General features: G+C 42.0%; 1 protein-coding gene across 1 annotated transcript in view; it reads left to right on the top strand.

The window, feature by feature from the left end:
- The window catches only part of LOC123507197, a 336550-nt gene extending 316385 nt beyond the window's left edge, over positions 1 to 20165 (top strand). The window contains exon 11 of the mRNA XM_045259927.1: positions 19440 to 20165. Within this exon, the coding sequence (XP_045115862.1) occupies positions 19440 to 19719 (280 nt within the window). The 3' untranslated portion in view covers positions 19720 to 20165. The remainder of the gene's footprint in view (positions 1 to 19439) is intronic.
- Positions 20166 to 20622: the final 457 nt, after the last annotated feature.

Genomic DNA, 20622 nt, shown 5'->3' with positions numbered 1-20622 from the left:
CCACAGAAACACAAAAGATAATGTAATCACAGAAAAAAGTCACTGGAAAAATGGAACACTGAACATGGGTTATAATGGTCCTGTCACGGTCGCCAATTGTTACGTTCACCGGTTAAACTGGTAAGATTGGCATCGGGAGCCGGTGAACAATAACAATAAAAAAAACACTGCAGGTTCAACTGGTGAGGAAATGCAAAGGGGCACTTTAAAAGCTATTTTAATAACCCATAATGAAATTGACACACAGATATAACATGAAACATGAAACACAGATATATAACATGAAACACAGGAAAATGACATACACATATACATATAACACAGTAATAAATACAACAATAAAGAACCCAACTTAATACCTAACAATAATCCTAATCCTATATAGAGGCAATGTGGAAAACACGGACGAGGGGAAGTGATACTTATGCGGTGTCGCAGTGGTGAAATGCTGGGTGATGGTTGATCCCACGGTAGACCCAAGAGGCGTTGTGTTCACTGGTTGAGGCTTGGATCTCAACTTGCACTCCAGAAAGCTAAGAGCTGGCTCAATACTTCCGGTTGAGTTGAAAGGGGCCGCGTGAATCCAACTTCGGGACAGTAGCTGGGCTTCATGAAACGGTGATGTGGAGGGTTCATGAAACGGTGGCGTGGAAGGGGAGGCGGAGAGGTGGCGAACGAGGTAACAAGCGGAGGAGGTGATGGTAGTGGAGTATGTTATGGGGGGGCCGTAACACCATGTGCTTGAGTTTGACGAGCTTCCCTTACAATCTGCTCTGCCTCGGCCCCTGTCCCTTTCAGAAAGTGACAGGGCGGCCCTGGATGCCGCGCTGCTTAGGTTTGTGGAACAGGTTATTGTTGAGAGATGTGAGCCCTCTCCTGGCAATGCTTTTTATTCCAATGTTTTTCCCACTGTAAAGAAAGACGGTACTACTGCCAGAGTCATTCTAAACTTGAAAGAGCTAAATCCTTATGTTACTCACACTCACTTTAAAATGGATTCCTTTAAGGATGTGGTGCGTTTAGTCCAGCCCCAGTGTTTTTTCATGACTATTGATTTTCAGGATGCTTATTATTCTGTGTATGTGAGACCTGAGGAAAGGTGTTGGTTCCGTTTTTTTTTAAAGGGCCAATGTTTTCACTTTACCTGTCTTCCTCAAGGGTTAACATCTGCCCCTCGGATCTTTACAAAATTATTGAAACCAGTGTTCTGTCACATCCGGTCCCTTGGGATTATGGTCATCTGTTATATTGATTGATGATTGCATATGTTTTGCTCCCTCAGAGGAGGAGTTAATTAGCAATGTGAGTTATGCTCTGTATCTTTTTGATTCGGTTGGGCTCACTATTAATGTTAAAAAATCAGTTTTGGTCCCTACTCAGGAGATGAAATTTTTGGGAATTATTCTAAACTCATGCCTCATGACTGCTACTCTGCATCTCAGGAAAATGATAAAAATTCAGGAACTAGGTCGGTTGTTGTTGAAAGACCGTGTCTCTTTGCGTGATTTAGCTTCTTTCATTGGCCTCGCTGTGGCTGCTGAGCCAGCTGTCGACCTGGCCCCCGTTCGTTACAAGTACCTTGAGATCATTAGGAACAGGAAGCTTGCCCGGCACCATGGGGGTTATGCAGCTAGAGTTTCTTTGGATGAGCATGCTAAGGAATTAGTCCTTTGGTGGGTTGATAATGTTCCCTTGCAATCTAAATCACTGCGTTCTTCTTCCCCTGACCTTGAATTGTTTGCCGATGCTTGTCTGACAGGTTGGGGTGCCATTGTCGGATCCGCGCGCGGGTGGCTCTTGGGCTCACGCGGAGTTAGACCACATGAATTGCCTAGAATTGCGAGCTATATTACTTGGTCTCCAGTCACTATGTAAGAATGTCAGTAATGCCCACATCTGCCTTCGTTCAGATAACACCGTGGCTGTCGCGTGCCTGAATCGCGGTGGGAGCACGAAGTTCCGTCTTAACTTTTTGATAGAGGAGATCTATGCTTGGGCCGGGTCTCGGGGCATTACCTTGTCTGCAGCTCATGTAAAGGGTACCCAGAATGTGGAGGCAGATTCTTTGTCTAGGTTAAAGAATTTAGACACCGAATGGATGTTGGACCCCCTTGTCTTTTGAAGGTTATGTGACATGTTTTATGTTCCTGATATTGACCTGTTTGTGGCGCGCTTAAATGCCCAGGTGGCTACCTATGTTTCTTGGAAACCTGACCCTGCAGCTACTTTTGTTGATGCTTTTTCAATTAATTGGGCGGACAGGACTTCATATGCCTTTCCTCCTTTCAGTCTCATTGCCAGAGTGCTGCGGAAACTCCAAGAGGACCGGGCTTCCTTGATCGCGATTCTACCTCTTTGGCCATCGCAAGCATAGTTCCCCAGGGCCCTTCAGTTTCTTGTTCAGCCACCAGTCCTCCTCTCTCGCCTCCCTGTGTCATTACCGCAGAACCCTGCTTACATCCACCTGCGGGCTCGGTCTCTGGTGTTGACTGCGATGAGTTTATCAGGCGATCCTTTGAAGTCCAAGGCCTATAGCGAGACGTTGCCCAGCTTTTGCTTCACTCCTGGCAGAAGAGCACTTTACAACAGTATAGGCCGTATCTCTCAAGATGGGTGTCAGTTTGTCTCCGGCGGGAAATTGATCCGTTTCTACCACCTTTAAGTTTTCTTTTAGACTTCCTACTGTGTGAATTTCAGAGGGTTCCCGTTCGGAGTTATAGTACTATGAATACCATCTGTTCGGCCGTGTCTACCATCGCTAAGATCGGGGGTCAACCAGCGGGTCAACATCCGTTGGTTATTAGATTTATGCGAGCCGTCTTTCAGGAGAGGCCTGCTTTTTCTCACTGTCAATTTACCTGGGATCCAGAGTTAGTGCTCAACTACTTAAAGAGTCTCGGCCCTGATGAACGTCTTTCACTCATTCAGTTATCCCGCAAATTAATTGCCTTACTGTTACTGGTTTCGGGGCAGCGTGGCTAAGTCTTAAGTTTCTTAGATATCCTTAATATGTCTATCTCGGATTCCATGATAGTTTTTCGTATTGGGGATCTCCTTAAAACTTCTAGGCCTGGTTGCCACATTTCTGAATTATGTTTTGAAAAATATTCTGCAGACCAGCTTATCTGTGTCTATACTACAATTGTTAATTATTTAGAGAGGACTAAGGACTCTAGGGTTCCATCACTGGCCTTCTTTTGACTACCAAACCCCTATTAAGGTGGCTTCCCAGGATACCTTACGGCGCTGGGTCAGGAGGTTATGGGAGCATGGTATTGACCTCACAAATTTTTCACCTCACTCTACTAGGTCCGCCGCGTATAGCAAGGCTGCGCTCTGTCTTCCGCTGTCCTCCATCCTTTCATCTGTGGGCTGGTCCAGGGAGTCTACCTTCGCGAAGTTTTATGGGAGGCCAATTAGCAAGAAGGGGTTATTTGCACAGGCAGTGTTGGCGGAGGATGGGTCTCCTCCATGAATATGTAAAATGTACTACGGGTTTTTGTGGTGGTTTTCATATGATTTCATTGTTTGTCCACATATTTGTACTTAATTGTATGCTTTTGGCTGGAATACATGAAGATGATGATATATGGTTTTCAGTTGTTCCTGGTTTTGGGGTTCGGCTTGGTTTGAGGACCTGCTCTAAAGCTCTCATTTGTTGCCTCGGTGACGTCAGTTTGAATATTGTGAAGTGAAATTGTAAGATTAAACGATACTTACCAAGTTGAAGTTTGATCGTAATTTCACGAACATTTAAACTACGTCACTGAGGCAGTAAATGCCCTCCCTTCCCTCTCCCGGCTTCTTGGTCACCGTGTTTTGGGTTTTTTTTCTTCACTCACTGTTTAATTTTTAGCTTTTGTAATTTTTATACTTTGTTCCTCAAACCAACACTCTGAAGGACTGACGAGGAGCGGCATAGACATCTCATTTACTGCCTCAGTGACATCGTTTAAATGTTTGTGAAATTACGATAAAACTTCAACTTGGTAAGTATTGTTTAATCTTACAATTATTAGTCACTCGAAGGTGAGAGTGTCTCCCATCCATGCATGGTCGTTACAACTTGTAATTTCCACTTGCACCATTTGTTTAGATATTGTAAGGAAAAAAGAGGCAGGTAAAATAGGCTGGATTGTGGCTTGCAAGGTGTGAAATAATGGGCGAGATACTCAATAGATCCTCCTCCCATCACAGTCACGTGGACACTGAAATGGATAGGGAGAGAGTGTGTTCCTGTGTACGCCATAGTACTGAGTTGCCAGCGCCCACCTTTCCTTACCAAAGAAACCACTTTCCATGGCTTTTTCGTGTTTATTATCATCATTTATGGTACAGAGAGTGGATAGGGGTAAGCCCCGGGCTGCAGTGGGCGTGGCAGGGGCCCTTTAAAGTTTAAATACCTTACATATTCTAGCATATTTCCCAAAAATACTCCATCACTATATAGCCATATGTTTGGGATGCTCTGGTGGTGTTTTGGGGATTTAAATTTTTTTTTAGATTTTTCGATACCATGGCCACCAGACGGTCCCCTTAAGGGATTAAAACGGTCACCCTTTTAGGAACAGGCTGAATGTAGGCAAACTTCCAGCAAGATAGAAAGGTAGAAGTCAATAGACAAAGTTGAAAGGTTTTGGCCAAGCAAGGTGCAAGCATGGAAGCACAGTTTTTGAGAACAATAGGAAGGACCCCATCAGGACCATAAGCCTTACGAGGATTTAGGCCAGCGAGGGCATGGAAAACATCATAACGAAGAATTTTATTTGTAGACATGAAATAGTCAGAGGGAGGAGGAGAGGGAAGGACAAACCCAAAATCATCCAAGGTGGAGTTGTGAGTAAAGGTTTGAGAAAAGAGTTCAGCTTTAGAGACAGAAGAGATGGCAGTGGTGCCATCAGGATGAAACAAAGAAGTGAAAGATGAAGAAGTAAAGTTATTGGAGATGTTTTTGGCTTAATGCCAGAAGTCTCGATGGGAGTTTGAGCTTAAAAGATTTTGACATTTTCTATTTATGAGGGAGTGTTTGGCAAGTTGAAAAACAGACTTGGCATAATTCCAGGCAGAAATATAAAGAGCATGAGATTCAGGAGATGGAAGGCTCAAGTACCTTTTGTGGGCAACTTCACTATCATGTATAGCATGAGAACAGGCTGAGTTAAACCAAGGTTCAGAAGGTTTAGGTTGAGAAAAAGAATGAGGAATGTACGTGTCCATGCCAGACACTATCACCTCTGTTATGCATTCAGCAAAAAGAGCTGGGTCTCTGACACGAAAGCAGTAATCATTCCTTGGAAAATCAGCATAATATCTCCTCAGGTCCCCCTGACTGGCAAATGCAAAACACCAAAGGCACTTCCACTTTGGGGGATCCTGAGGAGGGATTGGAGAAATTGGACAAGATACAGAAATGAGATTGTGATTGGAGAAGCTGAACAGAAGTGAAAGGGTGACAGCATAAGCAGAAGGATTAGAGGTGAGGAAGAGATCAAGATTGTTAGGTGTGTCTCCAAGATGGTCAGGAATACAAGTATGGTATTGCACCAGCTGCTCTAGGTCATGGAGAATAGCAAAGTTGAAGGCTAGTTCACCAGGATGGTCAGTTGAAGGAGAGGAAAGCCAAAGCTGGTGGTGAACACTGAAATCTCCACGATTGGAAATCTCTGCAAAAGGATAGAGGGACAGAATGTGCTCCACTTTGGAAGATAAATAGTCAAGGAATTTACTATAGTCAGAAGAGTTAGGGGAAAGATAGACAGCACAAATGAATTTAGTTAGAGAGTGACTGTTGAGTCAAAGCCAGATGGTGGAAAACTCAAAAGATTCAAGAGCGTGGGCATGAAAGCATGTTAAGTCGTTCCATATTCGTATAGACACAACATCCAACTTTGGAACAAAAATGAGAATGGAGAAAGTAGGAGGGCACAGAAAAGGGGCTACTGTCAGTTGCCTCGGACAGCTGTGTTTCTGTGAGGAAAAGAAGATGAGGTTTAGTAGAGGAGAGGTGGTGTTCCAGAGATTGAAAATTAGATCTAAGATGGCAAATGTTGCAAAGTTAATGTAAAAAAGTTGAGGAGGTGACAAAGCATTTGGGGTCATTATTGAGAAAGGAGTCTGACCTCGGGACATTTTTGGTCACCTCCCCAGAATGGGACTCCAGAGTTAACTCTTAACCCGCACAGTGCCAGCGACATGTTAACATGTCATCAAGTAGTATATCCCGTAGTGCCAGCGACGTGTTAAAACGTCGGCAACTTCAAAAATTCATAACTCAAAAACTAATCAATTTGGAAACAAACTATAAACAGTGACAGATTTGCCAACTCTTCCCATACATGCCCTCAGGCTAGATGCCTTCCAAGTCCCACGCGCGTGGGGTGATGCGGGGGTGGTGTCAGTGTAACTTCTACAGCGAGAGAGGAAACATGGCGCAACGCTTGAAAAATATTCTGCGTACTCCTGAGTTTGAGGAAAGGCTCAGTGCTGTCTCTTTCTGAGCCTGTTCCAGATTATAACCTGTTCATGCATACGGTTGACCAGTCCAACGCAATGATTTCAAGCATCAAGTGTACCAGTAAAATGATGAGGTGGTACAAGAAGAGGTTCTTCCATCTTCTTGACTTGGTAGTTTATAATGCCCATGCTCTCTGCCAGCAAGTACATGGCAAAAGGGAGGTCCTGAATGAGTTCATTCTTGAGGTCTTTCGGGAGGTCGTGAATGCCCATAGTACAGTCAAACCGACCCAACCTACCAAGAAACCAATGCTAGGTGCTCATGAACCTCGCCTGACAGAGCGCCACTTCCCTAGTCTAATACAAAGTACAGCCACTATGAAATTTCGTCAGTGTCACTGTAAGGTTTGCTTTTTGGGGTACCTCCTATCTTAAAGCCCACCTGCTAGGAAACTGTTGCCCTGAGTGAGGAAGCCCAACCTACACTCGGACTGTGGACAGGATTCGAACCCGTGTGCTTGGAGACCCCTTCGGACCCCAAAGCATGCATGGTTCCAATGTACCTCTCTCTCTCTCTCTCTCTCTCTCTCTCTCTCTCTCTCTCTCTCTCTCTCTCTCTCTCTCTCTCTCTCTCTCTCTCTCTCTCTCTCTCTCTCTCTCTCATTGGAAGTGTACAATTTCTCTTCCAAGATGAGAGAAAGAGAGAGAGAGAGAGTGTGTGTGTGTGTGTGTTTGCGCGGTGTCATCGCTCACCGAGCTGTTTCTGCTTGACGGATCACACAACGGGCAGAGGAGGAATCCCTGATAAGGCAATAGCTAAACTTTCAGAGGTCACATCGAGCTAGAAAGTACATCATTGTATTCAGAATAACAAAGAGAAAATAATTATTAGTATTCAAACAGTCTTCTGACAATTTTTAGGTTTATCATTTTTACCCATCATGGGATATTGGAAAATAGTTTAATCACCAGAATATAAGGGTTAATAGAGTGTGCTATCTTAAAAATAGTAGAGGCAGTAGATGGAGTCAAGCCATGGTGGCAAGCAATGCTATTAGTTTTCTTGCCTCTCTTGCATCTATGAATAATATCCAGCTTCACTTTGAGAGTAAGAGGCTTCCTAGTCTTTTTAGTAATGCTAGGTGACATTGCAGGGCGTTTTGTTGGTGTGTTGAGGAAGGGAAGACAAGCTGCTGCTGACGCTGTTATTGTTTTGAACTAGGGGGAGTGAGTGGTGCGCGTTTTGTCCACGTGAGGCGTTGGTGTATTCATAAGCTTGTTGGCTGGCATGATACGGCAGGGCTTTCGAACTTGGAAAAAATTACCTGGATAAAATTTTGTTAAAGTGAGTTTGGTGTTCGTTAAACGAAATGTTCGTTGTAGCGAAAATTAGTTGTGTGAACGTTTGTTAAGCAGAGATTGCCTGTATATTATTTTTTTGTGTCTTCAGATGCATGAAAAATTTTGATACAACAAGTCGTGCTTAGGGCTGTTGTCACTAGTTAATAGCTTGGCGCATCAGTATCAGTCCAGCCTCCACTGAGCTAATATCTATGTGTTTCTTGTGGATCTCCTGTATTGTGATTGTTGTTTAACTCCTTCAATACGGTGACGCCTATGTAAGCGTCATGAAGCCCCAGTAGCAAATACGGTGACGCCTACGTAGGCGTCATATTTCTTTTCTGAGCTTTCTTCAGTTCAGTTGTCCCGTGTAGTGTGTTGGATACCAACTACACATGCCGTATGCTGTCTTTGAAATCCTAGTGCTCCTCCCACCATCCTTGTCTCCATCAATCACTAAAGATAAGCTACATGCATCCCGCCTTGTGTCTAAAATTACCCAATGGCATAGACTGTTCCCATCTCTCTCTCTCTCTCTCTCTCTCTCTCTCTCTCTCTCTCTCTCTCTCTCTCTCTCTCTCTCTCTCTCTCTCTCTCTCTCTCTCTCTCTCTCTCTCTCTCTCTCTCTCTCTCTCTCTCTCTCTCTCTCTCTCCTCATCTCCCTTCCCTCCATCCCCCTCTCCCTCTCGAAAGATAAGTTACATGTGTCTCGCCTTGTAATATTCGTGAAAATACACACACACACACACACACACACACACACGGGACACCGTCGATGGCGGATGTGGTCGCTGAGCTCCAGAGCAATCATCTCTAATTCTACAGTTACCATTGCCTAAGAGTAACCAAGGTGGGAAAGGAGCTTGTAATGTTTGTCCCGTCTCCATATAGTCATGTTAACTGTTGATTAGCAAAATAATGTCCAGGAAGGTGAATATAAACTGTAGCCTGCGTTTGAGCCATCAGCTGGTTTGTTTACATCTGCGCAACATGGCGGCCGTGAACTCGAAAGATGAATCAGACTTCACAGGATTTCAAGGAATAATGGAGAAGAGCGTTTATGTGAAGAAAATTCTGGAGTTGGAAGGTAAAATTGAAAAACTGTTTGAAAAGTATGGGGCCTGGAAACGAGTTATGACAATGTAATGAAAGAGTGTGCCGATATGAAGAAAGAAAATGAAGTACTGAAAGAGGAAGTTAAGCTAATTAAAGTGAATTGCGACAAATGTGGAGAATCTTTAGGAAAAGTGATGGAGAAGCAGGCTGAATGGAAAAAAGTCAGGAAGTGGAAAGAAAGGAGGTAAATTACAAAGTTGCAAGTCTGGAAAAGGAAATCAAAGAGTCTGGGAGAAAACTTTGGGCCTTGCTGAAATTATAGATCAACAGATCATAGAAGAGAAGATTGCTGAGAAAGTGGTGAAGGTTATTAAGTCAAATGAGACATTGGTGAGGAAACTGTAGACAAAAAGAGATGTGTGGTGATATTTGGTGTGGAGGAGGATAAGACACCGAGTAAAATGGAGAGAGAGAAAACATAAAAAGGTGATAAATAATATCATTAATGTGGTGCAGGAGGAGGAAAAGACCTAGTACAAGAAATAGAGGACTTCCATAGAATTGGAAAGTTCACAGGAGAAGGTATGAGGCCAATAAGAATCAAACTTAAGTCACAAAAGGATGTAGATGAATTGGTGGAGAAGTCATGGAGGCTAGCCCAGCAGGAAACAACAAGGAAGATTTGGTTGAGAAGAGATCTCGGTGAAAAGGAAAGAGAAATGTTAAATGAGTTGAGAAAGGAGGCTTTGAAAAAAATGAAGAGAGGACAGAAGAGGAGAAGAAAGAGTTTTCTGGAGAATCTTGGATATGAGACTGAGGAAGTGGTTCATAACCCAGAAAAGTACAGCAAGAAAGGACTAAAGAAACTTACGTATGAGCGGAATGTAATGTATTCCAACATAAATGGAGTGATATCGGGATTTTAGAACTCAACGATTACTTGAGGGACAAGAACCCAGATATTGTGGGTCTTACTGAAACAAAACTGAGAGAGGAGAAGACCTGATGATGGTTGGAGAAGGGAAATATAATGTTTGGAAAAGAAATAGAGTAGGTAAGATGGGAGGAGGAGTGATGTTGCTGGTTAAAAAGATATAAAGGTGGATCAAGTGAAAGAAGGTATGGGAAAGGCAGAAGTGCTAAAGATCAGAGCAGAAACTAATGAAGGAAAAAGAGGCACTACATAGTGGTGTACGTACCACCTAAGACAAATGCATGGTCAGTACAGGAATATGAAGAAATGATAAGTGATACAGGAACATGTCTGGAAGAAATGTTGGGTGGCTGTGAACGAACTATAATGATGGGAGATTTTAATTGTAAAGAGGTGTGTTGGGAGGACTGGTCAATGGAAGGATCAGAGACAACATGGGAAATACACTATTGACACTGGCAATGGAAAATGTGTTAACTCAGTGGGTCAAAGAAGATACTAGGTTTGGAGGAGAGGGAGCATCGTCAAGACTGGACTTGGTCTTTAGTACAGAGCCAATGGTCATTGAGGAGATGAGGGTGGAGTGCCCTTTAGCAAAGAGTGATCATGCAGTTTTGGAGTTCAAGGTGATAGATGAAGAGAAATCTAGAAGAAATGAAGAATATAAAGTGGGAAGATGGAATTATGCCAAGACAGATTTTGGAAACCTAAAGAAATTCTTTCAAGAGACAAATTGGATGAAATTCAAGAGTGCTAAGGAGCAAATGAAAAGTGGAAGGAATTTATAAAAATATACAAAGAAGGTGAGAAAAATTTGTACCAATAAGACAACATAGAGAAGTTGGAAAGCAGGACTGGTTTAACGATAGATGTGAAAAGGCTAGAACAAGAAAAGAGGATGCATGGAAGAGGTGGAGAAGGAAAAGACGGATTAAGCAGTGGGAAAGTTACAAAAGAGCAAGAAATGAATATGTGTTGATTAGAAGAGAAGAAAGAAAGAAACAAGAAAAGGATATAATTGATAAATGTAAAGACCAACCAAGGCTTTTTACAGACATGTGAACAACAACATCAAAAATAGAGAAAGTATTGAAAGTTTAGAAGTAAATGGAGTATGCAGTGAAGATCCCAGGAAATGGCAGAGGCTATGAATGGATGCTTTCGGAAGGTATTCACAAAGGAGACTGCTTTTGACAAACCACTGGTAATGGAACAGAAAGGGATTATGAAGGAGTTTCAAGTAACTGTGGAGGAGATCAAGAATATGATGGGGAGTTTAGAAGTGAGAAAAGCTGTGGGACCTGATGGGGTATCAGGATGGATTTTAAGAGAATGCAGGAGCAACTGGCAGAAAAAGTTTGTGAAGTAATTGATGCCTCATTAAGGGAAGGTGTAGTGCCCCAAGACTGGAAAAGAGCTAACATTGTCCCAATCTATAAATCAGGTAACAAGAGAGACCCATTGAACTATAGACCAGTGTCACTTACAAGTGTGGTAGCTAAGATGTGTGAGAGGGTGGTGAAGAATAGATGGACAGACTTCTTGGAGAAAAATGACATACTTTGTGAGTGTCAATTTGGTTTTAGAAAAGGGCGTTCATGCACGACAAACCTGATATGTTACTATTCGAGGGTGATAGATGTAATACAGGAAAGAGATGGTTGGGCTGATGGAATATATCTGGATTTAAAAAAGGCCTTTGATAAGGTACCACACCGGAGACTGATCTGGAAACTTGAAATGGTAGGAGGAGTGCATGGCAGTTTACTAAAATGGATGGAAGACTTTTGGTAGGAAGAGAAATGAGAACAATAATTAAGGACAGACCATCAGAATGGGGCTTGGTGGAGAGTGGAGTTCCACAGGGATCAGTGTTGGCACCAGTAATGTTCGCGGTCTACATAAATGACATGGTGGATGGGGTGTCCAGTTATGTGAGCCTATTTGCAGACGATGCAAAATTGTTAAGAAAAGTGAGATGTGACAAAGATTGCGAACTACTCCAGGAAGACTTGGACAGAATATGGAAATGGAGCTGTACATGGCAAATGGAGTTCAACACGACAAAATGCAAGAAAATAGAGTTTGGCAAGAGTGAAAGAAGAATCAGGAGTATGTACAAGATAGGAAATGAAGACATAAAACCAGTCATGAAGAAAAAGACCTTGGGGTGACAATTACCAATGACCTATCGCCAGAGAGACATATAAACAAAATAATTGGAGAAGTATTGAACTTATTGAGGAACATAAGAGTGGCGTTCGTATATTTAGATGAAGAAATGATGAAGAAAATAATTACTGCAATGATAAGACCGAGGCTTGAATATGCAACAATACAGTGGGCTCGAACTTAAAGAAACACATAAGGAAACTAGAGAAAGTACAGAGGGCTGCAACAAAATGGTGCCTGACTTAAGAGATTTGACTTATGAAGACAGACTGAAAAGAATGCAACTTCCGACCCTGGAAAACAGAGAAAGGGGAGACCTGATAGCAATATACAGAGTGATGATTGGCATGGAAAAAATGGATAGGGAAGATCTGTGTATGTGGAATGAAAGAATGTCGAGAGGGCATGGGAAAAACTAAAATGGCCACTTATAGGAGAGATGTGAAAAATATAGCTTCCCTCATAGAAGGGTGGAAGCATGGAATAGTTTAGACGTGGAAGTGGTCAACGCAAGGAATATTCATGATTTTAAGAAAAAGCTGGACATTAATAGATATGGAGACTGGACAGCACGAGCATAGCTCTTTTCCCGTATGTTACAATTAGGTAATTACACACAAGAAGAAAGGAAGAGATACAATGAACTGGCACACAGTAAGGAAAAGAATAATGAAAGGTCAGAAGAGGAGAAGAAGGCATTTTTTGGAGAATTCTAGGAGACAGGATAAGGAAATGGTATATAAACGAGAAGGAAGAGAAAAAATGGAACAAGTTTAACTAAAAATGATAAAGGCAAAAGACTAAAAATGATGTATACGAACATAGACGGGTTTTATCAAGTAAATTAGAATTAAGAGATTACATAAGGAAAGAAAATCCAGATATTGTATGCCTGGCTGAAACAAAACTAAATGAGGAAATCAAAATAGTCTTGGATAATAGGTATAATGTATGGAGAAGAGACAGAGTGGGTAAAGGAGGAGGAGAGTCATGATAATGTTAAGGAAGGAGATAGTGATAAATCAAGTGGAATGTGGGGAAGGAAAAGCAGAAGTATTGTATATTAAGATGCATATTAATAAAAAAGAGATAACAATCATTGTAACATATGTGCCACCAAAAACAAATTCATGGACCAATCAAGAATATAAAGACATGATAGATGACACAATAAGGAGTCTAATGAGAATCGTTAAAGAAAGGAGAAAAGTGATATTAGTAGGAGATTTCAACTGTAAAGAAGTGGACTGGGAAAATTATGAAAGTGGTATGGGGGAAGAAGTCTGGGGAAAGATGAACCACAAGATTCAGAGGAAACAAGATTCAGAGGAAGACAGAGCGAGATTGGACCTAGTTTTACAAGGGGTATACAAATGAATGACGATATAAGATATAAGTGCCCATTGGGAAAGAGTGACCATGTAATATTAGAAATAGATATAGAAGAAGGAAAGGAAGATAGAGATGATTCATACAAAGGAGACCGATTAAATTACAGAAAGGCTGATATTGAGAATCTCAAGAACTATTTTAAAACGTAGACTGGGAGGAGATGGAAAACTCAGAGACAATGCAAGACAAATATAACTTATTTTTGGAAATATACAAAACAGGAGTCAGGAATATGTCCCAAAATATAGACCAAAAGAAGAAGGAAAGAAAGATTGGTTTAATGCAAGGTGTGCTAAGGCAAAGGAGAAAAGAGATGGAGCATGGAAAAGGTGGAGGAGAAATAGGAATCCAACAAACAAGGAAAACTTCAAGGCAGCGAGAAATGAATATGTTAAGGTGAGGAAGGAAGAGGAAAAGAACTTGAAAAGATATTGTCGAAAAATGTAAGGAGCAACCAAAATTGTTCTATAGATTCATAAATGGAAAAATTAGGCAAAAGAAACAATAGAAAGGTTAAAAGGAGAGAACGGATGGTGGAAGACCCAAAAGTATGGCAGAACTATTAAATAAAAATTCCAGGAGGTCTTTACTAAAGAATCCAAATTTGAGAGGCCACAGGGTAATAGAGAGACAATCTATATGAAAGAGATTAAAGTAACCAAGCTTGAAATAAAAGAGTTAATGAAGGAACTGGATGAAGAGAAGGCAATGGGACCGGATGAAGTCTCAGGCAGAATACTGAAAGAATGTAGGGAAGAACTAGCAAGTCCTATATACAACATCATAAAATGCTCAATAGAAAATGGAACAGTGCCAGTAGAATGGAAAAGAGCTGAGGTGGTTCCCATATATAAGAGTGGAAGGAAGAAGAACCTTTAAATTACAGACCGGTATCACTAACTAGTGTAATATGCAAGATGTGTGAAAGAATAATAAAGAAACAATGGATCGAGTTCCTTGAAGACAACAAATTAATATCAAATAGCCAATTTGGTTTTAGAAAAGGACGGTCTTGTGTAACTAATTTATTGAGTTTCTATTCTAGAATAGTTGATAGAGTACAAGAGAGAGAGGATGGGTTGACTGCATCTATTTGGATTTAAAAAGGCGTTTGACAAAGTGCCACATGCAAGATTACTGTGGAAGTTAGAGGAGAAGGGTGGCTTAAAAGGAAGCACATTGAGATGGATAGAAAATTATTTGAGGGGAGAGAAATAAGGACGGTAGTTAAAGATATGAAGTCAAGTGGAGAGCAGTAGAAAGCGGAGTGCCACAGGGGTCAGTATTGGCACCAATACTTTTCCTCATTTATATTAACGACATGCCAGAAGGAGTGAACAGCTACATAAATTTGTTTGCAGATGATACGAAACTGTGCAGAGTTATAAAGCAAAAGGAGGATTGTGAAATACTGCAAGAAGACCTAAATAAGATCTGGGAATGGAGTAAGAAGTGGGAAATGGAATTCAATGTGAACAAAAGCCATGTCATGGAAATGGGAAAGAGTGAAAGACGACCTGTGGGAATCTATAAGATGGGAGATGGAGTAGAACTGGAGAAAGTCAAAAGGAAAAGGACTTAGGAGTGACGATGGAAGAAAACAATCAACCAGTAAGCCATATTGATAGAATTTTTAGAGAAACATATAATTTGCTGAGGAATATTGGAGTAGCATTTCACTACATGGACAAAGAAATGATGAAGAAATTGATAAATACTATAATAAGACCCAGATTGGAATATGCAGGAGTAGTGTGGACCCCTCATAAAAAGAAACACATAAGAAAATTGGAGGCTACAAAAATGGCTACAAGAATGGTTCCAGAATTTGAAGGGATGACATATGAGGAGAGACTAAAGGCTATGGATCTACCAACCTGGAACAAAGAAGGAGAGAGGAGACCTGATACAAGTCTATAAATTGATCAACGGAATGGACCAAGTGGATAATGAGAAACTGATCCTGAGAGAAGAATATGACATCCAAGCACAAGATCGCATAGTAAAAAGCTGAGAAAGGAAGATGTCTGAGAGATATTAAAAATATAGTTTCCACAGAGATGTATTGAGACGTGGAACAGTTTAGATGAAGAAGTAGTGTCTGCAACGAGTGTGCACACTTTTAAAGTAAGATTGGATAAGTGTAGATATGGAGACGGGGCCACACGAGCATAAAGCCCAGGCCCTGTAAAACTACAACTAGGTAAATACACACACACACACACACAGAGATAGTAAAAAAGAAGCCAAGGGAATATGTAAGGATGTTAATGAAAAATAGTTTCTACAAAGATGTAGTGGAGGATGTGGAATGGTTTGATGAGGAATGGTGTCAACAAGAGTGTGCATAGTTTTAAAGGAAAGTTGGATTGTGTAGATATGGAGAGAACCATATGAGACCCAGGCCCTGTAAAATTACAACTAGGTGAATACAACTAGGTGAATCACACACACACACACACACACACACACACACACACACACACACACACACACACACACACACACACTTAAGAGATTTGACTTATGAAGACAGACTGAACAGAATGCAACTTCCGACCCTGGAAAACAGAAGAGAAAGGGGAGACCTGATAGCAATATACAGAGTGATGATTGGCATGGAAAAATGGATAGGGAAGATCTGTGTATGTGGAATGAAAGAATGTCGAGAGGGCATGGGAAAAACTAAAATGGCCACTTATAGGAGAGATGTGAAAATATAGCTTCCCTCATAGAAGGGTGGAAGCATGGAATAGTTTAGACGTGGAAGTGGTCAACGCAAGGAATATTCATGATTTTAAGAAAAAGCTGGACATTAGTAGATATGGAGACGGGACAGTACGAGCATAGCTCTTTTCCCGTATGTTACAATTAGGTAAATACAATTAGGTAAATACACACGTGGAACAGTTTAGATGAAGAAGTAGTGTCTGCAACGAGTGTGCACACTTTTAAAGTAAGATTGGATAAGTGTAGATATGGACGGGCCACACGAGCATAAAGCCCAGGCCCTGTAAAACTACAACTAGGTAAATACAACTAGGTAAATACACACACACAAATGCAAAAACAACAAATTTTCTAATATCTCTCTCTCTCTCTCTCTCTCTCTCTCTCTCTCTCTCTCTCTCTCTCTCTCTCCGAAGAGAGAAGCGTCCACTTTCCTGTTCAAAGGCGATATAGTGACTAAAAAATAGCAGCGTAATACACAAAGACGACAAGTATGACAAGCTTGCACGAGTTCCCCGCGCTCTTTCACTACCACCTGTATATCATACAGGTGGGCTTTTTTAACATCCGGCGTGAAGGGGTTAATTTCCAAACTATTTACTTCACTTTTTTTTTTGTTTTAGGAAAGTGCAGTTTTAATTTATGGTTAATGTTTATGTGTGAATAGTGCTTGGATCCCTTCTTCCCTCCCTCCCTCCTCCTCCTCTTCCATTCACCACCATTAGCCAAAAATTTCTTTCTCCAAGGTAAGAACACTGTAAGAGATATACGACATGTTGGGCCAAGGCCTCAGTAAAAAACACACACACCAACCTGCATGTCACTTAACCTCTTACGTGGCGCAGTGATTAATGGACCTACGCTTCCCCACCATTGCTGGATGTTGCCCGTGCTTACCCACCCAGACACCGAGGTCAAGCTGTCGGTGGCCACAAGTAACTACAGCCATGTAATAGGTGCAATACTGCTCCTTGCACAGACCAAAGCTATCTCTGTTCTTCAATGGCAGCTGATGACATGATCCAGTCCTCACATGGAGATGTCCACCGCAGCGTTCCTGTCATGGAGGCATTTTCGATGCAGTGCTGGTTAGACCTGTATTATTGGGGTCTGAAGGAGGCTGTCCTCCACATCCGCCTCCATTGCCTCATTGCACTTCTGCTTTGCAATAGTCCTTGGATGCCAGGTTCACCACAAAGGAGTGGCAGGTGCTGGGTATTAAGAGGCCTTGGACTCCATTGGTCACATTACTCTCCAGGTGACCAACTAGGCAGCTCACTGGTGCAGATTATTCACTATGAGCCAGGAACCCAATGAAACTCACTCAGGAAACTCACGACTTTCTTCACCCCTTGGGTCAGGTATATGTACTGTAGAACACCCATGGATTCTGGCACATAAAGTTTTCTGGAGACATGTGCTGTGAAAGGTGTGACCCTGAAGCCAGAAAAATTCATGTTCTGTAGGAGGCAGGTGGACTTCTTGGGCTTTTATGTAGGCTGGGATGTCTACAAGTCTACAAAGGAAAGGCTGGCTGCTGTCAGGAACTTTGACCTGCATGCTGAGCCATCCTTGACCAACATCTGCTCCTGGCATGGATTTGTCAACTAGCTAGTGCCTTTCTGGCCAACACACCACTCATGGAGACATTTCAGGAGTCATTTTGGAAAGCACAAAGGAAAAGAGTCTACTGGGATGAAAACCTGCAAGAGAATTTCGCCAAGCCAAGAAGGTAGTCTTCACGCTCGCCAAGGAAGGCCTCACTTTCTATGACAAAGACAGACTCACTGTGGTGATGACAGATTGGAGCAATACTGTTTTTGTCATCTGGGAGGGGCTCCCTTCTGTTGTGAAAGTGGGTGGCTCCTGGCGCTGTGTGGCAGCCATCACTTCATGCCTGAGGAGGTGGGCTATGCGTCTGTGGAGGGCGAAATTCTGGTTGTTGCTTTGTGCCTCCACAAAGCTCACCTCTTCCTGCTTAGATATCCCAACTTCTTCATCATTACTGACCACCATCCTCTAGTGAAGCTCTTGGGAAACAGAGAGCTGAAAGATGTCGCAAACCCAAGACTGTTTGCTCTGAAAGAGAAAACACTACAGTATAAGTACCAGATCAAGTATCTTGAAGGGAAATGCAATTCTGTAGCCGACTTCTGGTTGCGGTATTTAATGCTCTGTGCACCACTAAATGTCAGAGATGAGGAACAGTCCAATGACGTGGAGGTTAACATGGTTGCTGCAACAGTGGCTGTGTTTGACAGCAATGATCACATAGTCCTGGACAGCACAAAGGTTATGCAGGCAGCTGCTAAGGACCAGGACTATCAGCTACTCATTGCTAAAGTGACAGCAGGGGATTTGCATCCACATCAGGCCCAGGAGGTGACTTACCTGTGTTAATTCTGTGGGCTCAGGGACAGGGTGGCAGTGTTGCATGGGCTAGTAACATAAATGTTTGGGCAAGGATCTCTCTGCTTGATGGTACCTGCAGCTCTCAGATGACAGGCGGCAAAGCTCCACACAGGCCACCAGGGTCTATACTGGATGCTAAGGAGGGCAAGGCAGACCTGGTATAGGAGGCGATTTACAACACCACAGAGATACCTGGATCATCTGCAACACCCACTCACACTTGCGAGCAGCCAAGCCCCCACCCCAGTATCCATTTCAACATACAGTGACAGATTTATTCCAGCTCGACAGACAAGTGCACTTAGCATACGTGGACAGGTTCATAGGGTGGTTGGAGATAGCACACTTCCCAAGTTGAGCTATATCAAGTAAGCTGATATCAGTGCTTCATTAGTATTCCCATTGCTGAAGCGCACAGGAGTCAGTTTCCACAGTTCCACAAACAGTGGGAATGACTTAACCAGTGAGATGTGCAACTTCTACAAGAAATGGGGATTTTTTTTTTTTACACAAGAGGTAGACCTGCCAAGGGCAACAAAACATTAAAGAAAGGCCCACCTAAACTGCAGCTTCCCTAAAATATTTTGAAGGGATTAGTCAAAAGATAGGGACAAATGTCTTGAAACTTCCCTCTTAAAAGAAGTCGTCGTAGGAAGATGGAAATACAGAAGCAGGTAGGGAGTTCCAGAGTTTATCACTGAAAGGTATATGAATGATTGAGAACACTGGTTAACTCTTGTATTAGAGGATATGCCAGAATAGGGATGTGAGGAAGAAGAAAGCCTTGTGCACCAAGGCTGCAGGAGGGAAGGCATACAATTAGCCAAAATACTCTTCATAAAATTATCAGACTATAGTGGGATTACTGAAAAGGAGCTTAGTGTATTCACCCATATCATATCTAATAACAAAAATGCATAGTGAAAATATCTATTGTTTCTTTGTGCAGATGTTGGTCCTGTGTTACCTGTATAAAGATCAGAAAGAAGGTACAAAGAATTGCCAGCCTGGTGATGCCTCTGTGGAAATGTTTTGTGTGGAAAGAGCCTCCAGTTATCTTGCCCCTGGAGGTGGCCAGGATCCTAGCACATCATATGTTTGCTGCTTTTATATTTAGTAATGGTGAGTATTGCAGGACTGACACCATCTCATCACCCATTACTTGCAGATTACTGCATACAGTGTGGCTACCATTGTGTATGATGTTTTTATTGTGGTTGTGGGGATAATAGTGAGTTGATTATTAAAGAGTTGACATTAAAGGATTTTGATGATGATTACAGTGGTAACTCGTGATAATGGACATTTCGGAGATGAGGGGTTGTCCGTTACTAAGAGCTCTTTGTCTGTGAGACCCTTAATCACCCCCTTTCTTTTTTAGTTTATTTATTTATTTTCTTTTACATAATGCTAAAAATATTTTCATAAATTAACCTACCTTATTCTACACTCAATGTTGAAATAAAGGAGTTCATTATTATTAATGAAAATAAATTTGTCTTACTGAGAATAGATGAATTAATGATATAGCTTATCGTATAGTGTAATTGTTGATTCCCATGTGGTCCAATGGCATCTTTGGTGTTGCAGGACTGACACCATCTCATCACCCATTACTTGCAGGTTACTGCATATAGTGTGGCTACCATTGTGTATGATGCTTTTATTGTGGTTGTGAGGGGGTAATAGTGAGTTGATTATTAAAGAGTTGACATTAAAGGATTTTGATGATGATTACAGTGGTACCTCGTGATAACGGATATTTCAGAGATGAGGGGTTGTCCGTTATCGTGAATTTAATGACTGCCTGAAGGACATTGCTGAAATGACAAAGGAGGGAAGGAAGACAAGGGATCATCAAAGTCAAAGTAGACTACCTCCACACTACTGTCACTTCTCCATAGGTCACAGCCTTGCCTTCTTTCTCTAGCTCCTCTCCACCTTCTTACTCTCTCTCTCTCTCTCTCTCTCTCTCTCTCTCTCTCTCTCTCTCTCTCTCTCTCTCTCTCTCTCTCTCTCTCTCTCTCTCTCTCTCTCTCTCTCTCTCTCTCTCTCTCTCTCTCTCTCTCTCTCTCTCTCTCTCTCTCTCTCTCTCTCTCTCTATATATATATATATATATATATATATATAT

The sequence above is a fragment of the Portunus trituberculatus genome, chromosome 1, assembly GCF_017591435.1.
Source record: "Portunus trituberculatus isolate SZX2019 chromosome 1, ASM1759143v1, whole genome shotgun sequence".
NCBI lineage: Eukaryota > Metazoa > Arthropoda > Malacostraca > Decapoda > Portunidae > Portunus > Portunus trituberculatus.
The sequence above is the reverse complement of the archived record's forward strand: the minus strand, read 5'-3'. Positions and strand labels throughout refer to the sequence as shown.